Source organism: Zalophus californianus, chromosome 9 (genome assembly GCF_009762305.2).
Source record: "Zalophus californianus isolate mZalCal1 chromosome 9, mZalCal1.pri.v2, whole genome shotgun sequence".
NCBI classification, from domain to species: Eukaryota; Metazoa; Chordata; class Mammalia; order Carnivora; family Otariidae; genus Zalophus; species Zalophus californianus.
Genome location: NC_045603.1, coordinates 38,151,115 through 38,163,623, shown reverse-complemented (window position 1 = coordinate 38,163,623; position 12,509 = coordinate 38,151,115). Strand labels below are relative to the sequence as shown.

At 35.3% G+C, this 12,509-nt stretch overlaps 1 protein-coding gene across 8 annotated transcripts in view; it reads left to right on the top strand.

The window, feature by feature from the left end:
• The window catches only part of PTPRQ (protein tyrosine phosphatase receptor type Q), a 243,858-nt gene that overhangs the window by 91,008 nt on the left and 140,341 nt on the right, over positions 1-12,509 (top strand). For all 8 annotated transcript variants that reach the window (XM_027595088.1, XM_027595090.1, XM_027595089.1 and 5 more), the window contains 3 exons: positions 4,500-4,682; positions 5,026-5,127; positions 9,138-9,258. In XM_027595088.1, the coding sequence (XP_027450889.1) occupies positions 4,500-4,682; positions 5,026-5,127; positions 9,138-9,258 (406 nt within the window). The remainder of the gene's footprint in view (positions 1-4,499; positions 4,683-5,025; positions 5,128-9,137; positions 9,259-12,509) is intronic.

Here is a 12,509-nt window from a genome sequence, read left to right as displayed (position 1 = left end):
TTTCACTCATATGCAGAATTTAAGAAACAAAACAGATGAGCATAGGGAACCAAAAAGAGAGGAGAACCAGGAAACAGACTCTTAACTATAGAGAACAAACTGAGGGTTGCTAGAGGGGAGGTGGGCAGGGGGATGGGTTAAATAGGTGATGGGGATTAAGGAGGGCACTTGTGATGAGCACTAGGTGTTGTATGTAAGTGATGAATTGCCAAACTCTACACCTGCAACTAATTATTACACTCTATGTTAATGAACTGGAATTTAAATAAAAACTTGAAAGAAAAAAAAGAAGTGCAGGGCTATGCCTTGGAAGGGAGTAAGGAGAGAAAGCAGTTAAAGGAAAATCAGTAGAAGGAAGATAATGTAGTTCTCTTCTGAGTGCTGTTATCTCAATGAAGTGGGAAGCAAGTTTTTCAGCTTTGAATAAGAAGTGGGGAGGGATTTTGGATGTTTGTGGACAGAGAAGATGGTGAAAACATACGGAGCAGAGCTGTAGACAGAACGGACTAAAGTAAAATATAGCCTGTTGGGAAGTGGAAAAAATTCATTTGAAATTTGAGGTTTAAATTTAAATGAGGCTAGTTAGCATGGAGTTTTGCTTTCTTTTGATGTTTTCGGCTGTTCCGTTGCAGATATGGAACTAGCACTGAGCTCGCTTTAATTCGGGTTGGAATTTTGCTGGAAAGCAAGATGGAAACAGGAGTTGATGGAGATTGGTAGGGATTGGTTTTGGGGGTAGGCGATGGGTTCTGGCCTGAGTGAGTAGGGAGATGAGGATGTAAGGGAGGGGATGAAAATGAAGTTATGATGAGGGTCAAGGAATTGTTAGATTGTCAGTACAAAGGTCAGTAAGCTGGAAAGAGGGGGTGTTGCCAAAGAAAGGAATACAGGCATTGATTGGTAATGACAAGGTTTTGGGTATAGCCATATAAGCTAGTGGTTAAAGTGAGGTGGAGGAAAACTTGGAATTACTGAGATCAAGGAATATAGAGTCCAGGGAATTGGACAGATCATTTGCATTGACATTGACATCTCTTAAGAGTGGTAGAGAGGAAGTCAGTCATCCAAGTGATAAAATTTTTCCTTTTTTTAAAGTTTTTATTTAAATTCCAATTAGTTAACATACAGTGAATATTAGTTTCAGGTGTACAGTATGGTGATTCAGCATTTCCTTGCATCATCCAGGGCTCATTACAGGTGCACTCCTTAATCCCCATCGCCTATTTCACCCTTCTCACCACCCCACTCTCCTCTTAGGTGATACAATATTTTAGGTGTTTGAAGAAGTATGACTCTTAAGGAGGAGTAGCACTAGAGTTCTTCAGGTAGAAGGAAGGAGAAACAATCTGGATATGGCAAAGAGGAGCTGTAAATGCAGCTACTGAACTCCCAGGTCCTATGGTTCTAGGGATTGTAGGAGAAAAACAAATGACTACCTGTTCCCGGAGAGCACTAAAATGTAATGTTCTCAGGAGGTCCAAGATTTCACTTAGATCCAGAAGGTTAAGAAAGCATTCAGAACAGTTGAGGATTTTTCTCCATGTAATGGTTTGCCTTGGGAAGATACTAGAGAAGATTTTGAGTGTATGCAAAGGGATTATATTGTGTAGAATTATATTGCTATATATAACTACATCAAACTATGTGTTGAATTACAATTCTTCCCAAAGTTTTAGAAATATCAACATCTGTATGTCAGTTTTTCCTATTAAGCATGCCTTATATTCCATAGCAGTTAACAATTGGGAGCAGGTGGTACTGCATCTATACTTTCCAGGCTTTTGAACTGTATTTTTCTTTTTCTAAGATTTTATTTATTTATTTGACAGAGAGAGACAGGAAGAGCAAGAACACAAGCAGGGGGAGTGGGAGAGGGAGAAGCAGGCTTCCCGCTGAGCAGGGAGCCTGATGCGGGGCTTGATCCCAGGACCCTGGGATCATGACCTGAGCTGAAGGCAGATGCTTAACGACTGAGCCACCCAGGCACCCCTTGAACTGTATTTTTCTACTTCATTAAATTTGTTAGTAGCAACTTTTATATCCGTTGTATTTAGAGGGCCAATAAAAAAAGGTTCAATTCTTTCTTTTGAAAGGAAAGATTCTTGTAATAGGACTTTATAATGGCAATAATGTTTACATAGTTTATATTGTTTAACCCCTCAAATTAGTTGTTATTTTTATTGTTCCATGCAGGCGATTTTTAAACCATTATCTTTGCAACTGTGGTTCTTTCATCTCCCATAAATATTTTTCTGCCTAAAATGCATTGTTTATAACATCATTCCTTGAGGATTTTCTGGTTGTGATTGTCTGAATATGTTTTTATTTTGCTTTTGTTAATGTTTCTGGGTATATAGAATTCCAGTTGTTTTTCAGTCGAGGTCAATTTGTCAGTCTAATTGTTATTCCTATGTAGATGATCTGTTTTTTTGGTGCTCTTAAGATATTCTCTTTCACAATGGTGTGTCTAAATATGGTTGTTTTAAAATATTTTCCTGCTTGGAACTTATTGAGGTTCCTTGACCTAAAGTTTAATATCTTCTAACAATTTTGAAGCCTCAGCCGTTATCCTTTTAAAAATATTTCTTCATCCTCACCCTGTCTGTTACCTTAGACTCCTTTGATATATACTCCATGTCTCTTAACTGCCATTTTATATTTTCCCTATTTTCTTTCTCTGAACTACATTCTCGATAATTTTTTAATATTGTCATCCTTTTCACTAAATTTCTCTCTATCTCTATCAAATGTGCTTTTTTATATATCAGAAGAATTTTAATTTCAGTTATTTTGTTTTTCTATTCTAGAAGGCCTATCTGGTTCTCTTTCAAATCTGCTTGGCTATATATCAGTTATTATTATCTAAAGAATTCTTTGCTCATATTTTCAAATCTGTTAGACCTGTTGAAAGGCATTAAACATTTATTTTTATTCTTTGGTAAATTCAATTATCTGAAGTCTTTTGAAGTCTGACTGCTGTGTGTTTGTCTGTGGGGGGTGAGGGGGGAGAGACAGATCTTTTTTTTCCGTTTTCTTTGCTAGCTTTATTGGTGTCTGATTTGCTTGTTTAGTGATTTTATCAGTCAGCACATTTTCCTTGAAATTTATCCGTGGTACATTTATGTGGCCTGAGTTGAAGCTGAGTTCGTTCTGAGAGGATTTATGTTTGCTTCTGCTAGTTGCTTTTGAATAACAGCCACTCTGTTACAGATTCATTTTAATTTAAATTCTGAAGTGAAGGTTTTTCAGGTAGCATGGATTTGAGCCACATAGGCTCTTGGGGATAGACGTGCAGTTCCAAAACTGCATTTTTCTTTCTTTTTCACTTCTTCATCCAGAATGGAGTGAGAGAAAAAAATTCTCTGTCCTCTTTTGTATGGTGGGTTTACTTCTCACTCCCTCTTCCCTGAGGGTGAACACATCACATTGCACAAGATCAGAAGTTACCACTCACACTGAATTCTGTGGCATTCTGCAGAAGAATTGAAGGTACCTCCCTGAGGTGTCCAGGAAAATGGCTGAAATTGCGTGCTTTTTGGTTTTCCATCTTCTTATACGGGGATATCCCTTACTCTTCTCCTGGCCCAAGGCTTTCTCTTTTTTACCTGGAATTCCATACAGCTGTTAATGCAAAAGCTCAACATCACCAGGATTGGCCAGTCCCCTCTAAGACAGAGCTGGTTTTAGTACCAGCTTCTGTTTCAGGATACCCATTTTTTGTTTTTTTGTTTAATTTAAATTTTTTTGCTTTTGTTTTTTTGGCTACCACAGATTTCTAACTTCCTTATCCACTCTGCAATTCCTGCAGAGAAAACTTTGTTTCAATTTTATGAAGGGTTTTAACTGTTTTAATTAAGATAGTTATTCAGTTTAGGATGTCTGTTTCAATATTTATCAGAATCAGAATCCCACATGTAGTACTAGCATTTGAATATACATAGAGAACCATTTTATGACCATAAGATTCAATACAATAAGAACATTAGTAGATACATAAAACTTGTATTTTATTTAATGTTATCTTGTATCCTTGGAAGACTGGTTTGCTGCCAGGTCCTAATGTGCAGCATTGTATCATTGTATTTAGGAGAGGTTCCTTGCCTTGTCATACATCTTGTTTTGTACCCAAATTATTAATCTTTTATATATTATCATTATTAATGAAAGGCCAAATTGATTTTTAGTTGTTTTTTAAACTTCTTTCTTGCGTCTGTGTGTTCTGCAGTGATAGACAGTTTAATACCATCTCAAGTATTTTAATAAACATATCATCCTATAAGCATTATTCTGTAGAATCATAGTATGAATTTTCTTTTGAGATGCAATTTTTTCTTACATAGTTGTAAGTGTATAAGTTTTGTGTCTCTTATTTTATTTAGGATGTTCTTATATATGTATCCTAGTGCACTTGGGTGAAGACTTCAGCAAAATGGGTTTTTTTGAGAATATATTTTTAGTATAGAATTATTTTATGCATTTATATTTTTGTTTTTTCCCAGTGCCTGATAGTGCACCAGAAAATATTACTTATAAAAATATATCTTCTGGAGAGATTGAGCTGTCATTCCTTCCCCCGAATAGTCCTAATGGAATTATACAAAAATACACAATTTATCTCAGGAGAAGTAATGGAAATGAGGAAAGAACTATAAATACAACCTCTTTGACCCAGAGCATTAAAGGTAAAAAATAATATATAATGTTAGGTATTTACATTAATATTGACAGTGGGCACAAAATATTACCTTGCTTTTATATTATAAATGGTAAGTATGATTAGTTTTATACAGGGAAGGACAATTCTGGCTTTTTAGTTTAATAAACTAGGAGTTTATTACAGTCACATGGAAGAATACTCTAAGTCAATACTTTGTCATATTTTGTCTTTGTAACAGGACTTACTATTTGAAAGCACTTCATTTTCATTTAGTTTTTACTTTTGGAATATTAAGTCATTTCATAGTCTGCCTCTTGCATATTACTAAATGATATTTTGTAAGTCTTATTTATTTGATTTCTTTTTAGGACTGAAGAAATATACCCAATACAAGATTGAGGTGTCTGCTAGTACACTCAGGGGTGAAGGAGTGCGGAGCGAACCCATAAGTGTACTGACTGAAGAAGATGGTAAATACAGTAGTGGATACAGATTTATTTTGAATCCATCACATTTCAAAAAAAACATGTAAATAAAATGAAGATATAATGTAAAAATTCTACTAGACTTGGGTATCAGTTGTGTGCTGTGCCAGCATTATACAGAGATTTCATTGTCATGGAGTAAAAGAAGCTAGCAAAGTCAGATTCATGTTCAATAAAATGAGGTATAAAATGCTCTTTTTTTAAAAAAAAATTTATTTATTTATTTGTAAGAGAGAGCACACAAGTAGGCAGAGAGGCAGGCAGAGGGAGAGGGAGAAGCAGGCTGTCCGCTGAGCAGGGAGCCTGATGTGGGGCTTGATCCCAGAACCCTGGGATCATGACCTGAACCAAAGGCAGCCGCTTAACCGACTGAGCCACCCAAGCACCCCTGAAATGCTCTTTTTTGATTCTGAAGTCATCCTTGCTCTGTAAAAAATCAGCAATATTTTTTATGGGAATTTTTAAGGCTAAAATCTTGGTTTGAATGGTCTGAACATCAACTAATATAGGTTATGACTGTATTTTTCAACTTTAATGTTCATAAGAATAGATATTTACATCAGTTTTGTAGTAGATTCTGTTATATCAACCTGCAGTCTTTTTTACTCTATTAGGATTAGCTTGCTAATGAGTTCAGGCCAGTTTCCAGGTTTCTCTACATAATTTGCCAAGATGCTATTCCTGAATGTTAATAGCCTTCATATTGAATAAACATATCTTTTCCTAACCTGAATAAAATCATCTTTACTACTGAGACCACTTTACACTGGTACCTCACCAAGTTCTAGGCATATATCATGCTAAGAAAATTACTTTTGAGGAATATATTTGGGATTTGGATTTGCATTTTATGTTTTATACATTGTATATATTTGAGACTTATTTTTATTTTTATTTCTGCAAAGGGAAGTCCTGTTGTCATGAGGGATATCATAAGTGTTTGTAGGGTGTCTTTCCCCACCTCTCTTTCAAGTTTTTCTATCCTCAGGTTTGGTTGCATTCTGTGGATGTTCAGATTCTAATCATTCACCAGGACAAAATGTGCATTATATACTTCTAGAAGAGGGAAGGCCTTTCTCTGCATTGTTCTTATTTTGTCCAAAATGAGAATCTTCAGAGCTTTCTCCTCTGTTTCAGGTCCTTCCCTGTTTTTGCCTCCATCAAATTACTTCATTAAAGCATCCTGGTGGGCTGCTCGGTTTGTCCCAAGTTCTAAGTACTCTCATGGGTTGGTCTTCCTTAGTCATTGCATCTACTAACTATGCTTATTTCTCCATCAAAACTCAAACCTGTCCAACTTTTCATTCTTTCATAGTTCAATTCTTTATGCTGAAAGAAAGTAAAAATTAACCTAATAAATAAATCCTTCCCAATGGGACGATTGTTAAACGCTGGGGCAGGGGTGAGGTTAGCTCTTTTTTCCATCTTAGGTAATGCCTAAGAAAGATGTACTAAATCATCTGTGCAATGCCCTTTTGAACATAGTATCCACTTTTTTTTTTTCTAACTTAATGAAATAGTCCTGATGGTAAGAATTTGAGGTCTATATGCAGGAACCTAGACCAGTAGTAAACATATATGCTGAGCAGACAGAGTTGTTTTTTGACTTTTTTGTTTGTCCATTTTGTTTGTTTGTTTACCACTAAAGTCAATAGTTTCAAACTATACTGTGTATCTGAATTACCTGGACTGTTAAACTGACCATGGTATAAGTCACCATGGTGAACTTACCATCTAAGTCCTTGGCCAAGTCATTGATATAATTGCTAATGAGCAGGTTGAAGAACAAGACCCTTTTACTGAAAAATTTCAGCAAATCAAGAATGGATAAAGGACTGAGAAGCTTTTCTTTCTTGGGTATTTGGTGCTCTTGGCCCTCATGAAACTTGTGGTTTAGTGGAAGAGATCTAAATTTGATTTGTGTATAGAAAAATAATCTTTATAACTTTAATCACTGGCTTAAGTATTTCCCCCAAGTTATTCCTAAGGACAAAAGAGGAATTTTAGCTACTTTAGGCATCAGAGGAAGTGTAATTGGGGAAGTTACAGCTAAGCTGTGACCGGAAGGAAAGTGAGTGAAGAGGGAGGATGAGAGATAGGAAAGACCACAGCAGCCAGAGGGTGGAAGAGTCTTATGAATACCCTTCTGGCCTATTCTCATATGCTCTGTCATGATGAATTAGATAGATTGCAAATGATATTATTGCATTTATGTATTCCAATTTCCCTCTTTCTTTCTTTAAAGTAAATTTAATTTTTAAAAATTTATTTTATGCCTGAAGTTTGTGCCTCTTAATCCCCTTTACCAATTTCATTTTTTAAAATTGTGCTTCAGAATACAAATGTCAAAATGATTAAGGCTTAGTCTGCTATAGTACATATTTTGTTTAGATAGACATGTTAATTGTATTTAATTAGCAATAAAAAGTTTTGCATAAAAAAGGAAAATACTCAAGGATATACTGAAATTAAAATAAAACACTCAGAATTATCTGATATTTGACATAAAAGCTTAAAACATATTATAGAATAGAAATACTTAGTTATAACATATTAGGTTTTAAATCAGTACTATTTTTGATTTAAATCCTTTTTTTCCCAATAATAAACAAAAATTAAGTTTGTAAAGATATAAGTTAAGTTTGTAAAGATGTTAGTAGAAATATGACAGGCTTTTGTTTTGACAAATGAGAGTTCTCAGAATTAATTCATATCTTGGGAAACAGACGTTTCTAAGTGATACATGGATTCTTGTGATAATCAATATTTGATAGCATTTTTATTGTAGTGCCTGTGAGAATACCAAACGAAAATATGAATACAACTGTTACCATTATTCTTTAGAATTCATCTCATAAACCTTTTCTCTGCTCAATAATTTTTATGTTGTTGGAAATTTGTTATTACCAATATAATGAAAACACACATATACACAAACAAGCATTTGTACACACACAATCTAGCTGAGATTATTCAGAAAATCAAAAAGAAACTAAAATAATTCAGGTAAGATTTTCTTCAAATTATTGGAAAAAGTGATGTGCACATGTGCTAATCTATAAATTAACATTGTTCAAAGATCTGAACAAATTCTTAAACTTCTATTAGCTACCTATGAGTTCACTTTCCACATATAACTATATGTTACATAACTATAACAGTGATAAAAATTTTTAGTAATTTATACCCTTCTATATGCAAAATTTGTATGTTAATCTTCTAAGACATTACTGTGGTGTTACACAGTAGCTGAGAAATGCCATTCTAAATGTTTTGTCTAAATGTAAATATAAACTTGGCTAAGTAGGTTGCTAGTAATTTTTTTTTAGTGCTTATCCAGTGCAGAATGACTAAGGTATTTGAATCCTTATGCTGTTATAGCAAAATAGAAGTAGACCCTAACCTGTCCATGTTCTTATTTATGTGCTACATTGGTTTTCTTTGTCACCATTCGATTTTGAAGACTCAATGAATAAATTTTGATACTATTTTACAGTTTAATGACAACTGAAATTGAGGAATCTAGTTTTTATTTGTGAGGTCAGTCATTTTAACTGGTCTCCCAGTATTATGCTTATCACCTTACCACTTCTTGAATGTGTGATTTTTTTCCACTTCTTTTTATTGTTTGAGGAGCACTTTTACTGCATATTATATTTATTCACCCCAGTAGTTTTATTTTTACTAGAGGATGATAATTTACCAAGATGTACTTGAACAGTAGGTGAATCACTGTGACATACCCCTTGTTCTTTTTTCTCATGAAATATTTTTTTCCATTGAATCACAGAAACAGATGTTCTAACACCACCATGCAAATCTCTTTTTATCATCTCATTTTGAAAGTAAACAATTAGTCTCCCATGCTCATGGAGAAAGACACTATGCCTGATTCATTTACCAGAATGTTTATAATGAAAACTTTGTGCATTTCCACTTTAGCCTTCTGTTATATATGTTTAATAAAATGTATTATCCTTACCCTAACTTTTCAGCTCCTGATTCTCCCCCCAAAGACTTCTCTGTAAAACAGTTGTCTGGTGTCATGGTGAAGTTGTCATGGCAACCACCCCTGGAGCCAAATGGAATTATCCTCTATTACACAGTTTATGTCTGGTAAGAAGTTTTTTCTTTTTTGGAAATAGTTCTGAGAACAAGTATTAATCTGTAACATAATAGGAATGTAGTTTTTTTTATTTCAGAATGTGATGCTACATTAAGAACCTGATTGTTAATAGGCTAGTTAATATGCTTTTTTTAAAGAAACAAGTCTTTCCCATACTATGTAGAGGTCCATGCATAGTCAAATAACATAATTTTTGTACCTAAAAAAAGTATATATCATGCATAATTATACTAAATTTCTGCCCTTAAAAGTCATTGACTAATCAACTTCTGTGCATACAAGCATATAATTTTAAACTCAGAGTTTTACACAAGTATTCTGTATGTCACTGTCTTGTTAAGTTCCTTTGAGCAGAATAATTTTAACTAAAATTTAACTGAAAGATATTTCTTCACAAATCTGTTATTTAAGGTCAATTTTCCAATGAAATTTAAGCAGTGTGTCTGTTTTTTTTCTGATCACCTTTACCCTGATTACCTATTTATGTGTCAGTTTTGTAAAAGATTAAATCCTATAGCTCATATCAAATCAGTTTACAACATGGTTTTACTGCTTCATGAAAACTCAGTATAAAAATCCTCACTTTGATCTAATGTAAGTCCTCATAAAAAGATTCACCAGTTATATATTTCTTAGTGGATTTTTAAATATTTCAACTCAGAAAATACAATTTATACAATACTTTATAGAACATATGCATTTCTTACCTTTATATTCCTGACTTGAAGGTCCAACACTGATGAGAAGCTATGATGTTTTAAAGAAGTCTACTCTTCTTTTTCCTAAATTAAGACTTTTCTTTCCCTAATCTCTCTTTAAACCCTTTGCACTCTTTAGAACTGCACTTCCTATTTTTTTCATTCCCTGTTTCCTAGTCATTTTGCCTAGTCATTTTGCCTACTCATGGAAAAATTGAGAGTGGCATGAGAAATATCAGTAGGAAGAGAAGCAATGGGAAGAAGGTAACCATTCTCCTCTGTGGCCCAGTTCATTCGTTTATCCATTTTTCTTTACTTCATTCAACAAAATTGATAAAGTGTCTGTAAACCAGTGAACAAGACACACATATGACTCCTGCAGTCAAGGAACTTATATTCTAAAGGCATAACTGGACTATATATCCCATAAACAAACAAATGAAGGAAAGTCAGGGGAAAGAGGGATACTTTTGATGGGATGCTTAGGGAAATCCTTTTTTGAAAAAGTTCTGAGTTACAGTCTGGATGACAAGACTGAGCTTTTTATCGTATGAAGATCTGCAAGGTGGAATTTTCCAAGAATAAAGAATATCAGCTGTATAGGCTCTGTGAAAAAACATATTTGTCATTTTGAAGACCAGAGATGTCAGTGTTGCTGGGGGTTAGAGAGACAGAGTAATACTGAGGGATAGGAGGCAGACAAAGGTCAGGAGCCAAGCCACAAAAAGGATTTGAATTTTCATTTTAACTGTAATAAAAATTATTAGAGGATTTTAAGCACTTTGGGTACTTTATGGAGAAAGAATTGTAGATGGCAAAACTGTTAGCAGGAATACTAGCTAGGAGCTTATTTTAGTAGTCTGGGAAATAGATGTTACTGGCAATGGAGGGGAGAAGTGGGTAGCTTTTTTCTACATCTAGGAAGGAGAGTTGACAGAACTTGGAGATACACTGGCTGTGGGGATAAAAAAAAGATGAATCAATGATGACTTTTAGATTTTTGAATCAAGAATGATGCCATTTTATTGAGTTAGGAGAAATGGAAGTGAAACAAGTTAACAAAAGTGAGAATCAAGATTTTATGACTGGGCTTTCTGGCCCATATGGTAGGGACAGTCTCATCCCTCTATACAGTGATCATGCTGTGTAAATTCAGCTCCCCAGTGGTGCATTCTCTCTCCTCTTTTGAGGTGTGTCTCTTTTCTGTCTCACTTCATAAGATGGATTCTAGGTACAAGGGAAGCCCACTGAAAGTGGGGTCAGGGATTCTCAAGTCTGTGATATTATGGCTCATCTTACCTGGCTTTTTGGGAATCATGCTGCTGCCCACCTGTAGTCATAGCTTCTAGTCACAGTTTCTAGTTCTGATTTTCCGTTCTATCCTTGATCCAACCTCAGGCTTATTCTAATGCCCTAGCTCTCTTAGCATGTCTTTCTTAACCTTCAGATAGCTAGATGCTTTCATCAATCTACAGTGGGCAGGATTGCAAAGGTGACTTCCTTGATCCAACCTCAGGCTTATTCTAATGCCCTAGGTCTCTTAACGTGTCTGTCTTAACCTTCAGATAGCTAGATGCTTTCATCGATCTACAGTGGGCAGGATTGCAAAGGTGACTTCCACATCCTTCCCTAGCCCCGGATGATCTGCTAGAGGGGCTTTTAGATCTTGCGAACATGGTGGCATACTGAAGACAGAGATTCTGTAAGAGGCTTATCATTTTTCTCTCCATCCTAAGAAGGAGCAAGCCCTTTTTACTGCCATTCAGAGAGTTTATAGAGACACTGAGTCAGAGAAGCTGCTCCTAGGATCAACTGGAGAGTTTAAGGTTGCAGAATTAAGGTGGTCACTACATGGGGCATCATCCAAGAGAATCACCTCCCTCCTTTGTACTGGGGAGAGCCAGGGACCCCTTTTTAAGACTGTTGAAGTATATCCCCAGCTATAGGATGACTCTAAAAAAATAATTGAACTGGATCACAGCAAATTCATCAAAACCAGCAAATAACCAAAAAAACAAAGCATTAACTAGCAAACAATCTTAAGACTCTTGTAGGGAAAGAAATTCTTGACCAGGGCTGCTGTATAATCTGTCAAGAACAGGCTACTGGCATGTATTTTACTGTTGACTGTCTGCCTGAATCTAGAATGTTACTGAAAATTTTATAGGTGTATTTTACTGGGCGGGCAGTAACTCAGTCTCTCCATTCAGAAAGTTCCACTTCAATAAATAAGATACTCTGAAGTCAAAGTAGCCATGAGAATCATGCTAACTTCGCTGGTCTCATAATCCAGGGGCAAGGTTCAACTGCAGAGGCCCCACAGCCTGTTTTGAGTAAGGTGTCCTTGTGAAAAATGAACTTGGAGTCCAGTTGTGGGAATGTGGCCACTTTGCCCTGACTCGTTCAGTTAAAGAGCCAGTATGTCTACCAAATGCAGACTGCCAATTTTATTAATTATAATGGGTGACTTCTCTCTTTGTCATGAATATTTCTCTACAAAATGAGGTTTAATGTGCAGACATTTTATAACCACCCCTATGTGA